The 23,911-nt window shown below is 48.1% G+C and overlaps 1 protein-coding gene across 1 annotated transcript in view; it reads right to left on the reverse strand.

Annotated features, from left to right (window-relative positions):
• Positions 1–19,255, reverse strand: part of LOC139412877 (obscurin-like protein 1) — a 27,253-nt gene extending 7,998 nt beyond the window's left edge. Inside the window, exons 1-15 of the mRNA XM_071159674.1 lie at positions 18,796–19,255; positions 14,128–15,582; positions 6,765–7,034; positions 6,297–6,557; positions 5,710–6,015; positions 5,310–5,576; positions 4,830–5,105; positions 3,770–3,884; positions 3,330–3,490; positions 2,888–3,160; positions 2,366–2,641; positions 1,815–2,090; positions 1,359–1,634; positions 798–1,073; positions 136–405 (exon numbers count right to left, since the gene is read on the reverse strand). Coding sequence (XP_071015775.1) covers positions 136–405; positions 798–1,073; positions 1,359–1,634; positions 1,815–2,090; positions 2,366–2,641; positions 2,888–3,160; positions 3,330–3,490; positions 3,770–3,884; positions 4,830–5,105; positions 5,310–5,576; positions 5,710–6,015; positions 6,297–6,557; positions 6,765–7,034; positions 14,128–15,463 — 4,639 coding nt within the window. The 5' untranslated portion in view covers positions 15,464–15,582; positions 18,796–19,255. The remainder of the gene's footprint in view (positions 1–135; positions 406–797; positions 1,074–1,358; positions 1,635–1,814; positions 2,091–2,365; positions 2,642–2,887; positions 3,161–3,329; positions 3,491–3,769; positions 3,885–4,829; positions 5,106–5,309; positions 5,577–5,709; positions 6,016–6,296; positions 6,558–6,764; positions 7,035–14,127; positions 15,583–18,795) is intronic.
• Between the last annotated feature and the right edge of the window lie 4,656 nt (positions 19,256–23,911).

The following is a 23,911-nucleotide window of genomic DNA, read 5'->3' on the forward strand; positions in this document are numbered from 1 at the left end:
TTTCTGTCACCTTTTCTTATTGGGATTATAGCATCATATTAACCTCGGTTGGTTAAAGAAACACAGTGCTCCCCCCTGATCTACAGCTACTATATAATTAGATAAAGACAGAATGGGAACATGAAAGTTAAAAACCTTTGACTAGCAGACTGAAATGCATCTCGTCTGTGTTGGCGTCTACTGTGTACTCTCCGCTGTCCGACCGTCTCAGCGGGTCAATGGTAAGGAACCGGGTGGCTCCTTCGACCCCCGTGTGGAAGCGGTCCCCTATGACGGGCGTCCAGTCCTTGAGCCAGCGAACGGGAGCGTTCTCCTTAGACACGACCCCCATCAGCTTCACGCTCTCTGCCTCATAACCTGTGATGATGTTCACTGCCTGTTTGTCTACGAAGGTGACAGGGGAGTCTGGGAGAGAGAGTAAGAGAGAATAAAGAATGAGGTGTAAAAGGAAAGGCTCACACCCTATAGTATATAGTATACATTTTAAAGTTAAAGTTCATTCCACTGTAGACGGTCTCGTTTCGACTTAATTTGATCACTCTTTTGTTGATTGAGAATTTTCCTGCACAAAAGGTTTTCTAAAGTGTGTAATTTCCACTTTAAAATGTCAGACTTAATTTACACGAACGAAAAATGTATCAACTTCTACAAAAAAATATATATTAATTATAATCCACATAATTCACATTTCCTGTTTCTACAGGATTATTTTCCTGCTGTAGCGAACTGGCTCAAATTAAGTTCCTACATCTGTAAGACTGTAAACACCCTTTTGTCCATATAGCCCAGCTAATTACCTTGGATCTTCACCATGGTGACCATCTTGTCATCGATAGCATCACACATGTACTTCCCAGAGTCGGAGGGCAGGATGTCAGAGAGGATGAGTTTCCTCAGCGTGCCGTAGCTCTCGATGTAGGTCCGGTCATCGCTAGTCAGCTGTCTGTCGTTACAGTACCACTGGACAGGGGCATTGGCCCGGGACACCTCACAGGCCAGGATCAGGTCGTCCCCGGCAACCATCTCCTGGTAGTCTGCGTCCTCAGAGTTCCCCAGGATGGTCACTGGAGGCTCTGGAGAAGGAGGAAGAGACTTACGTTTTTTTGTTGATTTAAATCAGATACAGTTTTCATAGGTATTATCAATATGTTAACAGCTCCACCTTGCACTCTGAAAGGCTAGGAGGAATTATTTTCACCATAGTCCTTAGTTTTACACCTATCCGATCCTCTAAGATCTCTACAAGTACATAGGGGTAAGGGGTAGGGGATGAGGGGTAGAGGTATGGGGTAGGTGGTAGGGGCTAAGGTTTAGTGGATAGCAGATAGGACTTGATTTGTGATTAGGTGATTCTTTACCTTGCACAGTGACATGGAAGGTGATGTTGTCATCTCCGGCATCAAGGAAGTAGTCTCCGCAATCTTCCAGCTCAGCGTTAAGGATCACCAGGGAGCGGAACGCCCCTTCTTCCTCCTCATAGAACCTCTCGTCTTCGTTTAACCGGCGGCCATCTTTGTACCACTTAGCGACGGCATTGGCCCTGGAGAGTTCACACTCCAACTCGATGTCATCAGAGGGCAGGGACTTGACCTCTGTCTTGACTTCTGACCTATTCACAATCTTCACGGGGGGCTCTGGAGGGAGAATGTTCACATTTGGAGAGTCAATTCCATTTGAATTCAGTCAATTTAGGACATGAAATCCTCACTTAATATATTTTTCAGTTTTTGCATTAGTATTTTTATAATCTCCTGATTGAATTCAAATGGAATTGTGTGAAAACAAAGTACCATTCAACTCCAACCATCTCTTACCTGACACCTTGACCTGGAAGTCAATGAGGTCATCTGAGGCAAGACAGGTGTATTTCCCAGAGTCCCCCAGGGCGGGCGTGCGGATGGTGAGGCGGCGGATGAGTCCATCCTCAGTGATGGTGACATCACTGCTCTCCTCCACCTCTCCTCCATCCTTCATCCAGATCACCTCAGCGTTGAACCGCGACACCTCGATCTCCAGGACGATGGGGTCTCCAGAGAAACAGTCCATTACGTCAGACATGGTTTCAGAGCGGGCCAGCTTCACAGGAGGCTCTGAGAAGAGGGGATTTATATGGTTAATTTCTATTCTTTGAACAGAATATTGCAATATGAGAAATTAGCAGACAGCAGAAAGCAATACATCAAAACAACATAAATAAGATACCTAAAATCTAACTTATTTTTTTGAAATCATAGTGAACAGTTATATTAATTATATTATGTATGTCCATTCATATCACATAGTTGAAAAATACAAAATCAAAGATTGAAATACTTAACCCTGACATAACTAAACCTCTTACGCTGAACAGAGTTAGCTCACTGACCTGTAATAGTGACCAGCCATGTGACCGAGTCATCCTCTGTGTCACACACATACTCTCCTGTGTCCTCCACAGTGGTCGTGGGGATGACCAGTGTCCTGTGGGCTCCCTGGACCTCCAGGATGAGAGAGGCACTCTCCTCCACCTCCAGCCCATCTCGGTACCAGCGTACCTGGGCATCAGGCTGGGAGATCTCGCAGCTGAGCTCCAGCCTCTCAGAGGTCAGGCTGGTCAGCTCCAGCTCAGACTCAGTGGGGGAGACGATTCGCACCGGAAGCTCTGAGAAAGGGAGAACAACTTGCATTTAAAAGGAAGCGATTAAAAAAAATATATATATTTAAATAGAAGTTTGGATATGAAATAGTCTGACATAAGATTAAATTGTGTAATAGTGTAAAAAAGGTAAATTAATTAGTTGTCTTCTGATAAGGGGGATTGGTTTGGTAGGAGACCCCAAAACATTTAAAACGATTACACTACCACTCACAACAAATGAACCAGGTATGGAACCTTGGAGTATCTTACCTGTGATGGTGACCTGGAAGAACACAGAGTCTCCATCCGTGTCGCAGACGTACTCTCCGGAATCTTCTGCCGAGCCGCAGAGGACGGTCAGCCTCCTGTACGGTCCCTCGGACGTCAGGTGGATGTTCTCCGTCTCCAGGACCTGAAGGCCGTCCTTAAACCAGTGGACCTCACCGCTGGAGCGGGACAGCTCACACTGCAGGACCATCTGCTCAGAGATATGACCCTCCATAATCACGTCCTCCTTGGGCTCCACGATCATCACTGGAGGCTCTTAGTTTCAACAAGGGAAAAGGAGAATATGAATGAGCATATTCTACCACCAGGATAGGAGAATTGATGTTTGCATCATCATCAAAGTCTCATCTTTGCTCAACACAATGGAGTCAACTTCACCTGTTACATGACATGAAAACATGTAGGGCTAGTGTACAGTACATACCTTTGATGTTGACAGTGAATGAGAGGCTGTTGTCTCCTGACTGACAGCTGTAGGTTCCTGCGTCTGAGGTCTCAGCACAACGGATGATCAGTCTCCTCATGGTGCCCTCTGTTTGTATAGTGATGTTATCACTGGCCTGGACCTCAACCCCATCCTTATACCTGGAGGAAGGTCATGACGGACAGGACAATGAACCTTCAGTATTGTTGATTAGTTGAATCAGGTGTGATGGTGCTTGGCTGGAACAAAAGCCTGAACCCAACTGGCCAACACGGCTCTCGCAATTGGTGAAACTTCATAATAAGCCTACTTATATTTTTTTACAGTCGGAACATGATCAGATCCCACTAAATGAACGATATTCTAAGCAGAAATGACTCCAAATCATAAAGGATAATGACATCCAGTTTGTGTTTCCTAGCGGTATGTTAGCTGTGTACCAGGTAGCGTTGGCGTCCTCTCTGGAAACCTCACAGGTGAGCACCACAGGATCCAGCTCCATGGCAGACTTCTGGAGCTCCTCCTCAGGGACCTCACTGAACTGCACAGGGGGACCTGGTGGGGGAGGGAGAGAGGGGGAGCGGGAGGTTGGATGATCATGGTTAGAGTTAGCGTTTGGTTGTGGTTTGGAGGAGGAGGCTTGCTGGGTTGGAGGGGTTGGAGTGAGCAGTGGAGTGTTTTGTTACAGTGTGATCAAACTAAGCATGCTCTTCCAGAGGTTTGTTCAGATACATATCAGAAAGATCAGGACAGTGAGTGAGAGGAAAGAAATGGGGGTGAAAAACAGGTTAGAGAAGACTTTCAGAACAGAAGCCACCACACTGGGTTACAGGACCAAGAGAATCCTGTCAATAACAACAACAACAACAACAACAGAAGATGACTTGCCGGCACAGAGGAAGTACAACACAGTATTAGGATTCCCTCAGAGAAAACACAGAACAACGATCTCCGTTGTTCACCTTTGACCTCCACCTGAAACACACTGACATCATCAGCTGTCCGACACGTGTAAACGCCCGAGTGGGAGAAGTCAGGCGATTGGATAATCAGCGTCCTTGTATGCCCATCCTTCTGAAAGTCTACACCAGGCAGGTTGAAGATCTGCTCGCCATCTTTGTACCAGTAGACCTGGGTATATAGGTCTGATAGGTCACAGTGGAGAACGATGGGCTCGCCAGCCTCAGCGGCCTTGGTCCTCTCCTCTTCAGGGAGGTGGGAGAACATGGCTCCCACAGCTAGGGGTGTTATGGGTGATTGGTTAAGGTGGCAGATATGGGATTCTCAGTTAGCTTGGGTGATCGTCAGCGTGAATCAGTATGACATCATGGCTGATGGTTGAAGAAATTCATGTGAAATTGTGAATTCAAAGAGATGGTCAAACTTCTGAAAAACCTCCAGTATAGAAAGTTGATGTTTATATGGAAAATTGAAAATTTCTGGTTGAGAGTGCATGTTAATGATCTCCATGACGACCAAACGTGACATACAGCAACTCACCTTCAACCTCCACGTTGAATTTGATGACATCACCGATCGTCTTGCATGTGTATACGCCAGAGTCGGTGAACTCAGCCGATTGGATAACGATCCTCCTCATGTTGCCTTCTGATTGGATGTTGAGGCCATCTGTCACCTGTAGCTCCACCCCATCCTTGAACCAGCCCACGCTGGCTGAGGGGTGGGACACCTCACAGTACAGGACCACAGGGTCACCAGTCTCCACCCTCTTGTTACTGTCTGACTCTGACATTGGGCTGAACTTCACCACCGCAGCTGGAATGGAATCATTACCAAAAAATATGTACAAGCAGTATTCAGTATTCTAATATCATGCAATTGCATATCATTACAGTACAAACAAGCCTAATGTAAATGTTAAAACAGTCCTTGTTATAAGGCCTCCTCAATACAGATTGTCTAGCTTGACACCATTATCATGTTATTTCTCTTTACACTCCACCGTTCTCCAACACCTACCTTGAACCTTGAGAACCGCTGAGTCTCTGACTCCGTTGGCGATGAAGGTGACCTCTGCCTCGTGGTCTTCCACCTTGGTGCTGTGGATTACCAGGGAGTGCTGTGTCTTGGCCTGTTGGATAGAGTAGTGTTGGCTATCCTGTAGCTGGGTGCTGTTCAGGAACCAGGTGCCCGTCACCATCACTGACAGATCGATGGAGAACAGGGCGTCCTCCCCCTCCGTCACCTCACAGCCCTGGAGAGGGGTCCTGATCTTGGGACCTGGGACTGAGAGGTGAGAGTTCAAAACTAGTGACATCAAATACATTTCCATAGCTGCAGGGTACACAAATACCATAGTGCATGACAGCCTTTCATCCCTGATCACATCAACATGGTTTCTCTACAATTCAGCACTCACCAAGATGGACGACTTTAGGGAACTCCACGTGTCCACTACGGCCATACTTATTGATGCAGCAGACACGGAAGCGGTAATCGCCCTCGCACGGCACGCTGTCGCCCATGACCTCTGCGGAGGTCGCCGTGTCGGAGGTCGCACACCTCAGCCACTCCTGTGATCCCACTCCCTGTCTCTCCAGGACATAGACGGAGCGCGTGGTGGTTTGGCTGGTGGGGGCCGGCTCCCAGGAGAGGAGCACGCTGTTGGGCCTGTCCACATCCATCTCCACCCCCACTGGACAGATGGGAGGGCTGTGTCTGGCAGCTGTGGAGAAAACCGAAACAGGGGGAAAGGTACATGGTAGGTGAGCAACGGTTGCCATAATGCTTGTAGCCTGTTGTACGTTTGTTAGTCTCTAGCAGCTACATTAGGAAATGTTGCACAGTATAGCTGGAGTTTTCACCTTACTGCCGTTCTAGCCCTTTCGGATCTACATGGGTAAATCCCCAAAAAGTTAACTGTGTACGTGACGATTAAACTTTGATTTGATTTGGAAAGTCCCTAAGTAAGGGGCCAAGGGTCACTTTGGTCAACATCCGCCTTACCTTTGACTCTGAGCCGGGACGAGGTCTTGGATCTTCCCACAACGAAGGTCACGACCCCAGTGTCCCCGTGGCAGACGTTGACGAACACCAGCATGTGGGTTTTACCAAAGGACTTGAGGATAGTCTGGTGGCTCTCGCGTAGCTTCAGGCCATCTTTGAACCAGTGGACATCCATGTTCTCCTCCTCTACCTCCACACAGAACACTGCGTTCTCCCCCTCCAACACGTCTAGTTTTCGAGGAAGTTTTTTAACAATTGTGCCTGTGGGTAAGAAAGATAGTTGAGGGTCATGTACTGTATGGCTGTATATTCGGGAGAAAAATCATTGGGTTTATAGAAAATTATTTCAAAACATAAAAATGATTTTTGTCAATAGTTCTGATGCTCAAAGATATATTTTTTAGACTGTATTAAATGAGTGAATGATACACTGCCATACTTCTTCCATACTATAAGACGTCTACCTACCTTTGACGGCTAGCTCAGCGATACTCTTCCCTCCATCAGGCATCTCACAGAGATAGACCCCATCGTCGTCCGCTCCTACATCTCGGATAGTGAGCCTGCGCCTGGTTCCGTTCTGCTCTATGCCGTATTTACCACCTGGCTGCAGTCTCTGGTCCTCCAGGTACCAGGCTGTAGGGATGCCCTCATTAGGTACCTCACACTCCAACACGGCCATGCCTCTCTCTCTCACCTCCACGTCTTGCAGTGACCGCCTGAACCGCACCGCTGGAGCTGCACACGGGTGGAAAGGAAGGTAGTTGTGGATTGTATGCGCTATGTCTAGTATGTTTTCAGTGCTTTAGGCACATTTTAGGTTGTTTTTACAGTGCTTAACCCACATTTTAGGTTGTTTTTACAGTGCTTAACCCACATTTTAGGTTGTTTTTACAGTGCTTTATGTACATTTTAGGTTGTTTTTACAGTGTTTTAGGTACATTTTAGGTTGTTTTTACAGTACTTTAGGCACATTTTAGGTTGTTTTTACAGTGCTTAACCCACATTTTAGGTTGTTTTTACAGTGCTTAACCCACATTTTAGGTTGTTTTTACAGTGCTTTATGTACATTTTAGGTTGTTTTTACAGTGCTTTATGTACATTTTAGGTTGTTTTTACAGTGCTTAACCCACATTTTAGGTTGTTTTTACAGTGCTTTAGGCACATTTTAGGTTGTTTTTACAGTGCTTTATGTCACGTTCTGACCATCGTTCGTGTGTGTTTTCCTTGTTTTAGTGTTGGTCAGGACGTGAACTGGGTGGGCATTCTATGTTGGATGTCTTGTTTGTCTATTTCTATGTCTGGCCTGATATGGTTCTCAATCAGAGGCAGGTGTTAGTCATTGTCTCTGATTGTGTCATTGTTTCTGTGTTAGGTTACACAAGTATAGGCTGTTTCGGTTTTCGTTAAGTTTATTGTTTTGGTAGTGTTTGTGTTTAGTGTGTTTCTTCATTAAACATGGATTGCAATAGACATGCTGCATTTTGGTCCGACTCTCCTTCTCATACGGAAAACCGTTACAGAATCACCCACCACCAACGGACCAAGCAGCGTGTCAACAGGCAGCAACAGCAGCGTAAAGAGGAATGGACATGGGAGGACGTTATGGACAGCAGGAGTATGGACTATACTACTTGGGAGGAGATCGACAGGTGGGCGGCCGACCCAGGGAGAGTGCCGGAGCCCGCCTGGGATTCGCTGGAGCAGTGCGAGGAAGGTTATCGTAGAATGGAGGCGGTGAAAGCAGAGAGGCGCTGGTATGAGAAGGCAGCACGGCGACGCGGATGGAAGCCCGAGAGGCAGCCCCAAAAATTTCTTGGGGGGGGGCTAACAGGGAGTATGGCTACGCCAGGTAGGAGACCTGCGCAAACTCCCTGTGCTTACCGGGGGGCTAGAGAGACCGGACAGGCACCGTGTTATGCAGTGGTGCGCACGGTGTCTCCAGTGCGGGTGCATAGCCCGGTGCGGTATATTCCAGCTCCGTGTGTCGGCCGGGCTAGATTGAGCGTCGAGCCTAATGCCATGAAGCCGGCTCTACGCAGCTGGTCCCCAGTGCGTCTCCTTGGGCCGGCTTACATGGCACCAGCCTTGCGCTCGGTGTCTCCGGTTCGCCTGCATAGCCCAGTGCGGGCTATTCCACCTCGCCGCACTGGCAGGGCGACCGTGAGCATTCAACCAGGTAAGGTTGGGCAGGCTCGGTGCTCAAGAGCTCCAGTGCGCCTGCAGGGTCCGGTCTTTCCAGTACCACCTCCACACCCCAGCCCTCCGGTAGCAGCTCCCCGCACCAGGCTTCCTGTGCGTGTCCTCGGCCCAGTACCACCAGTGCCAGCACCACGCATCAGGCCTACAGTGCGCCTCGCCTGTCCAGCGCTGTCGGAGCCCTCCTCCTCTCCAGCGCTGTCGGAGTCTCCCGCCTGTTTAGCGCTGTTAGAGCCTTCCTTCTCTACAGCGCTGCCGGAGTCTCCCGCCTGTTCAGAACTGCCAGTCTGCATAGAGCTGCCAGTTTGCAAGGAGCTGCCAGTCTGCAAGGAGCTGCCAGCCTGCAAGGAGCTGCCAGTCTGCATAGAGCTGCCAGTCTGCAAGGAGCTGCCAGTCTGCAAGGAGCCGCCAGAGCTGCCTGTCTGCAGGATGCCGCCAGAGCTGCCAGTCTGCAAGGAGCCGCCAGAGCTGCCAGTCTGCAAGGAGCCGCCAGAGCTGCCAGTCTGCAAGGAGCCGCCAGAGCTGCCAGTTAGCATGGAGCAGCCAGGGCCGCCAGTCAGTATGGAGCAGCCAGGGCCGCCAGTCAGCATGGAGCAGCCAGGGCCGCCAGTCAGCATGGAGCAGCCAGGGCCGCCAGTCAGCATGGAGCAGCCAGAGCAGCCAGTCAGCATGGAGCAGCCAGAGCAGCCAGTCAGCATGGAGCAGCCAGAGCTGCCAGTCAGCATGGAGCAGCCAGTCAGCATGGAGCAGCCAGAGCTGCCAGTCAGCATGGAGCAGCCAGTCAGCATGGAGCAGCCAGAGCTGCCAGTCATCATGGAGCAGCCAGAGCTGCCAGTCGACCGGACTCTTCCAGATCTGCCAGTCGACCAGACTCTTCCAGATCTGCCAGTCGACCAGACTCTTCCAGATCTGCCAGTCGACCAGACTCTTCCAGATCTGCCAGTCGACCAGACTCTTCCAGATCTGCCAGTCGACCAGACTCTTCCAGATCTGCCAGTCGACCAGACTCGTCCGGATCCGCCAGTCGACCAGACTCTTCCGGATCCGCCAGTCGACCAGACTCTTCCGGATCCGCCAGTCGACCAGACTCTTCCGGATCCGCCAGTCGACCAGACTCTTCCGGATCCGCCAGTCGACCAGACTCTTCCGGATCCGCCAGTCGACCAGACTCTTCCGGATCCGCCAGTCGACCAGACTCTTCCGGATCCGCCAGTCGACCAGACTCTTCCGGATCCGCCAGTCGACCAGACTCTTCCGGATCCGCCAGTCGACCAGACTCTTCCGGATCCGCCAGTCGACCAGACTCTTCCGGATCCGCCAGTCAGCCAGGATCTTCCAGAACCGCCAGCCAGCCAGGATCTGCCGGATCCAACCACCTGCCTGAGCTTCCTCTCAGTGCTGAGCTTCCTCTCAGTGCTGAGCTACCCATCAGTCCCGAGCTACCTCTGTCCCGAGCTGTCCTTCTGTTCCGAGCCTCCCCTCTGTCCCGAGCTGTCTCTTAGGAGGGTCACCTATCTAGGGACGCTAAGGAGGTGGACAAAGACTATTATGGAGTGGGGTCCACGTCCAGCGCCAGAGCCGCCACCGCGGACAGATGCCCACCCACACCCTCCCCTATAGGTTTAAGTTGTGCGTCCGGAGTCCGCACCTTGGAGGGGGGGTACTGTCACGTTCTGACCATCGTTCGTGTGTGTTTTCCTTGTTTTAGTGTTGGTCAGGACGTGAACTGGGTGGGCATTCTATGTTGGATGTCTTGTTTGTCTATTTCAATGTCTGGCCTGATATGGTTCTCAATCAGAGGCAGGTGTTAGTCATTGTCTCTGATTGGGAACCATATTTAGGTAGCCTGGGTTTCACTGTGTGTTTGTGGGTGATTGTCCTTAGTGTCCTGATGTCATTGTTTCTGTGTTAGCCTATACTTGTGTAACCTGTTTCGGTTTTCGTTAAGTTTATTGTTTTGGTAGTGTTTGTGTTTAGTGTGTTTCTTCATTAAACATGGATTGCAATAGACACGCTGCATTTTGGTCCGACTCTCCTTCTCATACGGAAAACCGTTACACTTTAGGCACATTTTAGGTTGTTTTTACAGTGCTTAACCCACATTTTAGGTTGTTTTTACAGTGCTTTATGTACATTTTAGGTTGTTTTTACAGTGCTTAACCCACATTTTAGGTTGTTTTTACAGTGCTTTAGGCACATTTTAGGTTGTTTTTACAGTGCTTAACCCACATTTTAGGTTGTTTTTACAGTGCTTTATGTACATTTTAGGTTGTTTTTACAGTGCTTAACCCACATTTTAGGTTGTTTTTACAGTGCTTTATGTACATTTTAGGTTGTTTTTACAGTGATTAACCCACATTCTAGGTTGTTTTTACAGTGCTTTAGGCACATTTTAGGTTGTTTTTACAGTGCTTAACCCACATTTTAGGTTGTTTTTACAGTGCTTTATGTACATTTTAGGTTGTTTTTACAGTGCTTTATGTACATTTTAGGTTGTTTTTACAGTGCTTAACCCACATTTTAGGTTGTTTTTACAGTGCTTTATGTACATTTTAGGTTGTTTTTACAGTGCTTTATGTACATTTTAGGTTGTTTTTACAGTGCTTTATGTACATTTTAGGTTGTTTTTACAGTGCTTAACCCACATTTTAGGTTGTTTTTACAGTGCTTAACCCACATTTTAGGTTGTTTTTACAGTGCTTAACCCACATTTTAGGTTGTTTTTACAGTGCTTTATGTACATTTTAGGTTGTTTTTACAGTGATTAACCCACATTTTAGGTTGTTTTTACAGTGCTTAACCCACATTTTAGGTTGTTTTTACAGTGCTTAACCCACATTTTAGGTTGTTTTTACAGTGCTTTATGTACATTTTAGGTTGTTTTTACAGTGCTTTATGTACATTTTAGGTTGTTTTTACAGTGCTTTATGTACATTTTAGGTTGTTTTTACAGTGCTTTATGTACATTTTAGGTTGTTTTTACAGTGCTTTATGTACATTTTAGGTTGTTTTTACAGTGCTTAACCCACATTTTAGGTTGTTTTTACAGTGCTTTAGGCACATGTTAGGTTATTCCAGTCATTGGTTGAGTTTTGATCAAGGTATAACACATTTCATGAGCTCATGAGCACATTTCATGAGCACAATTCATGACTTATGCTATGATTGACTGCAGGATTTCAACAAACAGTAATTTCAGCTACATTTCAAGTAAACTTTTAGGGTTATTTCTACCAATCCATTGACATTGCTGTGGACTTTGGCCATGGTCAACATGGTTAACATGGTTAACAACACAGTAGAAAATCTGTATTCAGGACACATACAGGACACATACCTCAGCTCATGATTCAGTCTCTAAATATAGGGACACACGGAGGCAGTGGGGTGGGCAGGGGAGACATGCAGGAGGTAGGGAGAGAAGGGAAGCTAGGGGGAGAGGGGAAGAAGGGAAGCGAGGGGAAGAAGGGAAGCTAGGGGGAAGAGACTGGGGGAGTTAGGGACACACAGAGGCAGTGGGGTGGGCAGGGGAGACATGCAGGAGGTAGGGAGAGAAGGGAAGCTAGGGGGAGAGGGGAAGAAGGGAAGCGAGGGGAAGAAGGGAAGCTAGGGGGAAGAGACTGGGGGAGTTAGGGACACACGGAGGCAGTGGGGTAGGCAGGGGAGACATGCAGGAGGTAGGGAGAGAAGGGAAGCTAGGGGGAGAGGGGAAGAAGGGATGCTAGGGGAAAGAGACTGGGGGGAGGTAGGGACACACAGAGGCATTGGGGTGGGCAGGGGGTACAGGAGGTAGGGGGAGAAGGGAAGCTAAGGGGGAAGAGACTGGGGGGAGGTAGGGACACACAGAGGCATTGTGGTGGGCAGGGGGTGCAGGAGGTAGGGGGAGAAGGGAAGCTAAGGGGGAAGAGACTAGGGGGGAGGTAGGGACACACAGAGGCATTGGGGTGGGCAGGGGGTGCAGGAGGTAGGGGGAGAAGGGAAGCTAAGGGGGAAGAGACTAGGGGGGGGTAGGGACACACAGAGGCATTGGGGTGGGCAGGGGGTGCAGGAGGTAGGGAGGTAGGGGGAGAAGGGAAACTAGGGGGAGGGGGGAAGAGACTAAGGGGGAGGTAAGGGTAGGAAGAGGGAGGTAGGGTTAGGAAGACCCGTGTTTATCTCCACCTATCAAGACTCTATGGCAATAGCTCCCTGGTAGATTAGAGATGTGGATGCCTAGACGAGACAGATACCATTTAATTTACGTAGCCAGCTGACTCAGTGTGCTGTGCTATGGCTGGATCACCCAGGGATTATCCTATAATGATGACTAAACAATTACCAATTACGAGGGTGACTCAACTGGGATCTTTTAGCAATGCATGTCCACAATCTACTGAACTCTCTATAGAGCAATTAGTTGTAACAGCTGAAGATCTAAATCGCTCTCTATGGCATTTCTATGACGTAAGTAACATTGTGGCAAACCCTCATGCTAGTCAGGAACATACAGTACGTACTCATGCTAGTCAGGAACATACAGTATGTACTCATGCTAGTCAGGAACATACGGTACGTACTCATGCTGGTCAGGAACATACAGTACGTACTCATGCTAGTCAGGAACATACGGTACGTACTCATGCTAGTCAGGAACATACAGTACGTACTCATGCTAGTCAGGGACATACAGTACGTACTCATGCTAGTCAGGAACATACAGTACGTACTCATGCTGGTCAGGAACATACAGTACGTACTCATGCTAGTCAGGAACATACGGTATGTACTCATGCTAGTCAGGAACATACAGTACGTACTCATGCTAGTCAGGAACATACAGTACGTACTCATGCTAGTCAGGAACATACAGTACGTACTCATGCTAGTCAGGAACATACAGTACGTACTCATGCTAGTCAGGAACATACAGTACGTACTCATGCTGGTCAGGAACATACAGTACGTACTCATGCTAGTCAGGAACATACAGTACGTTCTCATGCTAGTCAGGAACATGCCACAATGTTATTCCTTCAAAATGATGATCAAATTAGACAGGTGCTTTCATCGTCTCAATCAAACTTGATTGTTGATCATCATGGCGAAGGAATTAATTAAGGAAAGAATGATGGTACAGATGTAGGATCTTAATTTCTTTAACCTTCATTTAACTAGGCAAGAACAAAGAACAAATTCTTATTTACAATGACGGCCTTGTAACAGTGGGTTAACTGCCTTGTTCAGGGGCAGAACGACAGATTTTTACCTTGTCAGCTCAGGGAATCGCTCTAGCAACCTTTCAGTTACTGGCCCAAAGCTCTAACCACTAGGCTACCTGCCGCCCCAATTTGACCACCCTGTTGCAGGAGAACTTTCCAGCAATGCAGGAAATTAAAAACTTGTAGTGTATTTGAGGTTTAAAAAGGCTTCTGAAATTTGTAATTTCCACTTTGAAATTCAAGACTTGATTTTTCCTTGTGAAAAATGGGTCATCCCCTACAAAAATGTCCATTAATTATAATCCACATAATAATTCACATGTCCTGTTACTGCAGGATTATTTTCCTGCTGTAGCAAACTGGCTCAAATAAAGATCCTACATCTGTAAGAAAGAAAAGAAAAGAGAAGTCCTGAAACACTGCTAAAGCCCTACCTTTGACAGTCAGGTAAACAGAGCTGAGGGTGTGTCCCAGAGCGTTGGACGCAGCACACACGTACAGCCCTGTGTCCTGATGTTTACAGTACATCACTTTGAGCGTGTAGTAACCCTCTCTGTCCTCAAACAGAAGGTGACGTCTCCCAGCCTCTAGGGGCGCTCCTTCTTTCTTCCAGATGATCTCAGGCTTAGGTTTCCCTGTCACGAAGCAGCGGAACTTAGCATGTTTCCCCTCCGACACCGCAAATTTCTTCACATTGGCAGAGTTCAGATTGGGCTCGTCTGGCTGTCTCGACAAACCGTGTCTTCCCATCCTGTGCCTCATACCGCGAGGTGATGTCTGCCCGTTGCTGTGCCCATTTGACGTGGACGCCCCGCTCTCCTGCCGTTCCGGGACGAGCTCCACAAGCAGCACTGCGCCCGCCAGCGCCCCTCCTTGATTGTTATGGGCTCTGCAGGTGTAGACACCCCCGTCGGGCATCCGCGTCCGGAAGATCTTCAGCTGGAACCAGCCTCCGTCCTGGCTGCTGACGTTGAAGTGGGCGCTCTCGAAGATGTCGCTCAGCGTCTTCCCGTCCTTCTCCCACACCACCTGGGGCAGAGGGTTGCCCGACAGCTTACAGGAGAAGGCTGCGTCCTCGCCCCGGTCCACCCTCAGGGAGAGGGGCTTGATGAGGAAGTGAGGTCTGTCGTCTGACAGCAGGGGCTCCCCTTCATAGCGCTGCTTCTTTTTCTCCCGCTCACTCTCCTCTCCCTTTTCCTTCTCTACCGCTCCGCTCTGTTGGTCTACCGCTCCGCTCTGTTGGTCTACCTCTCCATTCCTCTGCTCTACCTCTCCATTCTGTTGCCCTCCATACTCCCTGTTCTCTTGCTGTCTATATTCCCCATTCTGGTTCTGTTGCCCTCCATACTCCCTGTTCTGTTTCCTTCTAAACTCCCCATTCTGTTGCCCCCCTAACTCTCCATTCTCCAGCCTGGTTTGCTGCACCCCATTGACCTCTGTCTGTTTCTGTACCCCTTCCCGCTCCTGACTGTTCCCCTCCACCTTCAGTGTGGCAGGGGCACACGTCTCACCCACGGTGTTACTGGCCTTGCAGATATACTGGCCTGCGTCCTCCAGCCTGACCCCAGTGATGTGTAGGAAGTAGGCCTGGCCCTCCTCCGACAGCCTGTAGCGTCCCTCTGACAGGATCTGTACATTCTTCTTCTCCCAGACCACCTCGGGACGAGGGTCGCCGCCGATCTTGCATTGCAGGACGGCGTCCGTGCCACACTGTGCCCCCACGGGGCGCGAGTAGCCCAGTACACGGGGGGCACCACCGAATATGTCCATGTTGGCTTCCTGCGTCTGTCTCAGTCCCTTCTTCTCACTCTGATGGGCAAAACAAATGGGGTCCGTAGTAGAAGTCTCTTGTAGATTGTGTCACACGGTCGTCTCTACCGCATATCAAACTGCAGAGAGAAGATATGAGTCGTAGTACATTAATAATACAGTTACCACATAACCCTCACACAGTATCTAGTGATGTCTTTTATACATAATTTAGCAATAAGGCCCGGGGGGGTGTGGTATATGGCTAATATAACACGGCTAAGGGCTGTTCTTCCACACAACGCAACACGGAGTGCCTGGACACAGCCCTTAGCTGTGGTATACTGGCCATATATCAGTGTCACATTCACTGTCTTCAAACTCCATGTCATAAATAAGCCAAGGAGCAGCCTGCATGTAATGCCACATCTTTAATAAAGTGAAACTCTCACGAAAAAACAGATAAACAGAAACCGACCATGACACAACCGTGTCTCACACAAACACACACAGAAAATAAATAATTACCCACAACCATAGGTGGGAAAAAGGCTGCTTAAGTATGATTCCCAATCAGAGACAACGATTGACAGCAGCCTCTGATTGGGAACCACACTTGGCCAAAAACAAAGAAATAGAAAACATAGAATCCCCACCCAAATCACATCCTGACCTAACCAAATAGAGAAATAAAACGTCTCTCTAAGGTCAGGGCGTGACAGTACAACCTGACTCTATAGGGGAGGGTCCGGGAGGCATTTATCCTAGGTGGCCGCTCCGGTTCGGGACGTAGTCCCCGCTCCGCACGCTGATCCCTCCACTTCCGTGGAACTGGACAGTGGATCGTTGCCGGAGACTCCGGACCGTGGATCGTTGCCGGAGGAACCGGACCATGGTTCATCGCCGGAGGCTCTGGATTGGGAACCCCCGCTGGAGGCTCTGAACTGCAAGCCACCGCTGGAGGCTCCGGACTGCAGACCGTCGCTGCAGGCTCCGGACTGTGGACCGTTGCTACAGGCTCCGGACTGGGGACCGTCACTGGAGGCTCTGGACTGGGGACCGTCGCTGGAGGCTCTGGACTGGGGACCGTCGCTGGAGGCTCCGGACTAGGGACCGTCGCTGGAGGCTCCGTGCCCTCGATTTTCACTGTAGGCCATGGATCATCACTGGAGGCTTCATGCCATGGATTATCACTGGAGGCTTCGTGCTATGGATCATCACTACAGGCTCCGGGCCATGGATCATCATTGGAGGCTTCGTGCCATGGATCATCACTACAGGCTCCGGGCCATGGATCATCATTGGAGGGTTCGTGCCATGGATTATCACTACAGGCTCCGGGCCATGGATCATCACTGGAGGCTTCATGCCATGGATCATCACTACAGGCCCCGGGCCATGGATCATCACTGGAGGCTTCATGCCATGGATCATCACTACAGGCCCCGGGCCATGGATCATCACTGGATGCTTCGTGCCATGGATCATCCCTGGAGGCTTCATGCCATGGATCATCACTACAAGCTCCGGGCCATGGATCATCACTGGAGGCTTCGTGCCATGGATCATCACTAGAGGCTTCGTACGTGGATCCGGAAAAGGTCTCACTGGACTGAGGAGACGTACTGGAAGCCTGGTGCGTGGAGCTGCCACAGGGCTTACCAGACTGGGGAGACATACTGGAGGCCTGGTACGTGGAACTGGAACAGGTCTCACCGGACTGGGGAGATGCACTGGAAGCCTGGTGCGTGGAGCAGACACTGGATACACTGGGCCGTGGAGGCGCACTGGAAGTCTCGAGCGTAGAGCTGGCACAACCCGTCCTGGCTGGATGCCCACTTCCGCCCGGCAAATGTGGGGAGCTGGCACAGAGCGCACCGGCCTGTGAATGCTCACTGGAGTGCGCATCACCGCATACAGGTTACATGCTCCCCGAGGTAAGCACGGGGAGTTGGCTCAGGTCTAAACCCTGACTCTGCCAATCTCCCCGTGTGCTCCCCCCAAAAAAAATATTTGGGGGAGCTGCCTCTCAGACTTCCATGACAGGGTCTTGTCCCCTACCATAATCTCCTCCCTGGTCCAGCTCGTCCTCCAAGTTGAAGCACGCGCTGCTTGGTCTTTTTGTGGTGGGTAATTCTCACATTCACTGTCTTCAAACTCCCTGTCATAAATAAGCCATGGCGCAGCCTGCATGTAATTCCACATCTTTAATAAAGTGAAACCTTCACAAAAAAACAGATAAACAGAAACCGACCGTGACACAACCATGGCACACTCACACAGAAAATAATTACCCACAACCTTAGGTGGGAAAAAGGCTGCTTAAGTATGATTCCCAATCAGAGACAACGATAGACAGCTGCCTCTGATTGGGAACCACACTTGGCCAAAAACAAAGAAAGAGAAAACATAGAATGCCCACCCAAATCACACCCTGACCTAACCAAATAGAGAAATAAAACGGCTCTCTAAGGTCAGGGCGTGACAGACAGTGTAGTGGTGTTGACCCAGTAAAACAACCCATGATAATGTATCTGAGAGTAAAGTGGAGGTTTGAATTGACAGTAAAGTAGAGTCTCAGTCAGAACCAAACAGACCACAGCCCTCCCAGCTGGTGCTGTAGCTCAGCCAGAGGAGTATTTCAAGTAGTCTGTCCAAATAAAGACCCTGCCTGGAGGACTTGATAACAGAAAATCCACACAGTAACATACAGTATGTACGCCTTTACTCTCTAACATAGGAGTTACTTTACACTAAAGGGAAAATAGGATACCTCCTGGGATTTTTGGATTACTGTTGATATGCTACCTTACCTGAGAGACAGTCACAGTCTGAATGCCCACAGGGATTGGGATCAGGAAAAGGGAACTCTAGAAATGCCTAATACTTGCTGTCATTGTTGCTATACTAGTAACCCCATATCAGGTTCAGCTATAGCCTTCCAAATGCATTGTGGTGCAGTTGATGTTCCTATAGTTTGTCTATAGCAGCTGTAGGTTTCATCTCTGGCATGCAGGGGCTATTTCCCAATACAGAGATAACTCTCTCTCTCTCTTACACGTGAACACATGGCATTTGATACTGCAGCCAATGTGTCTAGGTGCTGCAGTATATTCCCTCCAAAAGGCTGTCATACAGTACATTCTACTGGATCATGCCATTGACCCAGTTATCTATTTGGTTACCATGGGGGCAAAGATCCTGTTTATAAAGAAGCTATTTTATCGACTTCCAGTGTTCTCCAAGAGTTGCTGCATTTCCTCTTCCCTCTCATAGGTGAGGTGAAATGATACACAATCCGCGTCGCTTAAATAATGATACAATCGTACAAACTATGATAATCAGAAACTTACCAGTGATTCTAGAGTGACACTTCCTCTGTTCCACATTGACAATATAGCCCAGAAATTAAAGCCACTCTTCAGAATCTCCTCCCAGGGTTCAAGAAGAGTTGGACCCCTTTGATTGGAATGACACTTGACCCAGGTGTAAGTCTGGTTCAGAGTCCCTTAAAATGGCCGCCGTCTGCTCTGTCCGGTAGGGATATATTTCCCGCTCTCAGTGGTCTGCTGCAGTCCTGCTCTATCACTAAGACAATAATGTCTCTCAAGAATAAAAGCTAAATGAGTGTCTTGATCAAGTGCAATCCTCAAACAGCATCAAACAGATCCACAGCTCTCAAGGCTCGTCCTGTTGCTGTATCTGTCCATCCAGTGAGGTGGCTGTGGCTTCTGGAACTGGTGGGGGTCTGGAGCTCCTGTACAGGGACCACACAATCCACTCTGACTGCCTGCTGGTTTGCGTCACCCGGTCCTAAAGCGCCCTGTGTGTCAATGTCAGGGAGAGAGGGAGAGAGGGAGAGAGAGAGAAAGGGGGAGGGAGATGAACAACCGTTAAATGCTTGTGCAGCTGCTGCCCTGCCGCTACTAGCCGCCCCTAAAAATACCACAGGTTTTGATGACAGCCAGTCAGATAAGTCTTGGCCCTCCATTCACAGACCCTACAGGAGCTAAATATAGACAGAAGCACTGAGCAGCACTGCTCTGTGACTGATCAATCAGCTTCCTAGAGATCCTGTGTTTAATCTCCACAGAGGACACCCCACCTGCCAAGACAGTGACTCCCGGCATCAAGCACACTAGCTCATCATCCGTAAACACAGACGATGTATGATGTGTCATAGACATAGATGTTTAAATGTACATTCTGGAAGGGCAGTTGATAATTGCTGAGCTCAAACTCTGCTTATAAACAATTGGTGAAGCATTTAACCTTTCACTGCAGTGAAAATCAGAGTCACACAGAGTGATTCTTGGTAGTCTTAAACAAATCTGCTTTGAAACAAAAGTATACACCTCACACACATGGTTATGGGCTTAAAACAAGAAGACACCTACACCATGTCAGATATAGAGTTGAAATGTATTCCATCTTGAGTTTGCATCCCAATATTACACTTTATATACATCACAGAAGACTGAAATATAACAAAACTGTTATACATAGAAACACAAGTTTATTAATTATTAAATTATGAAAGATATGAAAAACATTCCAGCCAGGAGGCCACTAGGTCATTTGACTGCAGGAAAAGCTATGTAGGCCTACATAAATAACTAGACATATAGTCATTGCTATCACTGCATATGCTATGGTAGCAGCAGCGCCTCTTCAACTGTGCATATGCTATGGTAGCAGCAGCGCCTCTTCAACTGTGCATATGCTATGGTAGCAGCAGCGCCTCTTCAACTGTGCATATGCTATGGTAGCAGCAGCGCCTCTTCAACTGTGCATATGCTATGGTAGCAGCAGCGCCTCTTCAACTGTGCATATGCTATGGTAGCAGCAGCGCCTCTTCAACTGTGCATATGCTATGGTAGCAGCAGCGCCTCTTCAACTGTGCATATGCTATGGTAGCAGCAGCGCCTCTTCAACTGTGCATATGCTATGGTAGCAGCAGCGCCTCTTCAACTGTGCATATGCTATGGTAGCAGCAGCGCCTCTTCAACTGTGCATATGCTATGGTAGCAGCAGCGCCTCTTCAACTGTGCATATGCTATGGTAGCAGCAGCGCCTCTTCAACTGTGCATATGCTATGGTAGCAGCAGCGCCTCTTCAACTGTGCATATGCTATGGTAGCAGCAGCGCCTCTTCAACTGTGCATATGCTATGGTAGCAGCAGCGCCTCTTCAACTGTGCATATGCTATGGTAGCAGCAGCGCCTCTTCAACTGTGCATATGCTATGGTAGCAGCAGCGCCTCTTCAACTGTGCATATGCTATGGTAGCAGCAGCGCCTCTTCAACTGTGCATATTTTTTTTTTTTTTTTTTAAATTTTACCTTTATTAAACTAGGCAAGTCAGTTAAGAACAAATTCTTATTTTCAATGACGGCCTAGGAACAGTGGGTTAACTGCCTGTTCAGGGGCAGAACGACAGATTTGTACCTCGTCAGCTCGGGGGTTTGAACTTGCAACCTTCCGGTTACTAGTCCAACGCTCTAACCACTAGGCTACCCTGCCGCCCCATATGCTATGGTAGCAGCAGCGCCTCTTCAACCTCAGGAGGCTGAAGAAATTCGGCTTGTCACCAAAAGCACTCACAAACTTCTACAGATGCACAATCGAGAGCATCCTGGCGGGCTGTATCACCGCCTGGTACGGCAACTGCTCCGCCCTCAACCGTAAGGCTCTCCAGAGGGTAGTGAGGTCTGCACAACGCATCACCGAGGGCAAACTACTTGCCCTCCAGGACACCTACACCACCCGATGTTACAGGAAGGCCATAAAGATCATCAAGGACATCAACCACCCGAGCCACTGCCTGTTCACCCCGCTATCATCCAGAAGGCGAGGTCAGTACAGGTGCATCAAAGCTGGGACCGAGAGACTGAAAAACAGCTTCTATCTCAAGGCCATCAGACTGTTAAACAGCCACCACTAACATTGAGTGGCTGCTGCCAACACACTGACACTGACACTGACTCAACTCCAGCCACTTTAATAATGGGAATTGATGGGAAATTATGTAAATATATCACTAGCCACTTTAAACAATGCTACCTTATATAATGTTACTTACCCTACATTATTCATCTCATATGCATACGTATATACTGTACTCTATATCATCGACTGCATCCTTATGTAATACATGTATCACTAGCCACTTTAACTATGCCACTTTGTTTACATACTCATCTCATATGTATATACTGTACTCGATACCATCTACTGTATCTTGCCGATGCTGCTCTGTACCATCACTCATTCATGTATCCTTATGTACATATTCTTTATCCCCTTACACTGTGTATAAGACAGTCGTTTTGGAATTGTTAGTTAGATTACTTGTTGGTTATTACTGCATTGTCGGAACTAGAAGCACAAGCATTTCGCTACACTCGCATTAACATCTGCTAACCATGTGTATGTGACAAATAACATGTGATTTGATTTGATTTGATTTGATTTAATGACCTCCCCTATCAGTGTCTGTCAGCCCCAGCCCCCAGCCCCCCTTCCCCAGCCCCATGCTCTCTCCTCCTGGTAAGTGACTGGGCCCATTACAACAGTTTGACTACAGCTTGTATGGTGAGTGACTGGGCCCATTACAACAGTTTGACTACAGCTTGTTTGGTGAGTGACTGGGCCCATTACAACAGTTTGACTACAGCTTGTTTGGTGAGTGACTGGGCCCATTACAACAGTTTGACTAGAGCTTGTATGTTGAGTGACTGGGCCCATTACAACAGTTTGACTACAGCTTGTATGGTGAGTGACTTGGCCCATTACAACAGTTTGACCACAGCTTGTATGGTGAGTGACTTGGCCCATTACAACACTTTGACTACAGCTTGTATTGTATGGTGAGTGACTTGGCCCATTACAACAGTTTGACTACAGCTTGTATGGTGAGTGACTGGGCCCATTACAACAGTTTGACTACAGCTTGTATGGTGAGTGACTTGGCCCATTACAACAGTTTGACTACAGCTTGTATGGTGAGTGACTTGGCCCATTACAACACTTTGACTACAGCTTGTATTGTATGGTGAGTGACTGGGCCCATTACAACAGTTTGACAACAGCTTGTATGGTGAGTGACTGGGCCCATTACATCAGTCCCCAGTACACCTGGTCGTGCTGCTGCTCCAGTTTCAACTGTTCTGCCTGCGGCTATGGAACCCTGACCTGTTCACCGGACGTGCTACCTTGTCCTGCTGTTTCGACTCTCTCTCTACCACACCTGCTAACTCTGAATGAAAAGCCAACTGACATTTACTCCAGAGGTACCTGTTGCACCCTCTACAACCACTGTGATTATTATTATTTGACCCTGCTGGTCTTCTATGTACGTTTGAACATCTTGGCCATGTACTGTTATAATCTCCACCCGACACAGCCAGAAGAGGACTGGCCATCCCTCAGAGCCTGGTTCCTCTTTAGGTTTCTTCCTAGGTTCCTGCCTTCCTAGGGAGTTTTTCCTTGCCACCGTGCTTCTATATCTGCATTGCTTGCTGTTTGGGGTTTTAGGCTGGGTTTCTGAATAGCACTTAGTGACATCGGCTGATGTAAAAGGGGCTTCATGAATACATTTAATTGATTGATTGATTGATTGACATGAAGGAGGCCTGTAGATATTTCAAAATGGCCTCCCGTGATGTGATTACCAATCACCTCAGGTTTTGCATCCCCATTGTGATTGGTCCCTGAACTCACCGGAGGCAATTTTGAAATATATAAAAACCTCTCCTTCATTTTCTTCTGTAAAAACCAAAGAGAGTAAACCTTGATGAAGGTTAGGGCCGAAACCCGTAGGTTTTATGGTTGACAACAAAGAAACTATTTAATCAACTTCCAGTGTTCTCCGAGAGTTGCTGAATTTTCTCTTCACTCTCATAGGTGAGATGAAATTACACAACGTATCACCTTTGCACAAAATGTGCGGCGCTTAAATAATGATACAATCGTACCGGACACGAAACAACTATATGATACTATTAAACTTTTCTTGCTAGCAAATGGCAAAAAATATGATTTTATAATTCAATGTTTTATCATGACTATTTTTCTAGTCAGAGTTGGACAGATGTGTGCTAAACACTCTATCCCACCACTGGCAGCCTCATTCTAACTACACTTGTCAGAAAGAGATACAGTGCCTTGCGAAAGTATTCGGCCCCCTTGAACTTTGCGATCTTTTGCCACATTTCAGGCTTCAAACATAAAGATATAAAACTGTATTTTTATGTGAAGAATCAACAACAAGTGGGACACAATCATGAAGTGGAACGACATTTATTGGATATTTCAAACTTTTTTAACAAATCAAAAACTGAAAAATTGGGCGTGCAAAATTATTCAGTTTTATATCTTTATGTTTGAAGCCTGAAATGTGGCAAAAGGTCGCAAAGTTCAAGGGGGCCGAATACTTTCGCAAGGCACTGTACTATGGCTATACTTCTGGC

This window comes from Oncorhynchus clarkii, chromosome 7, assembly GCF_045791955.1.
Source record: "Oncorhynchus clarkii lewisi isolate Uvic-CL-2024 chromosome 7, UVic_Ocla_1.0, whole genome shotgun sequence".
In the NCBI taxonomy this organism is placed as follows: domain Eukaryota; kingdom Metazoa; phylum Chordata; class Actinopteri; order Salmoniformes; family Salmonidae; genus Oncorhynchus; species Oncorhynchus clarkii.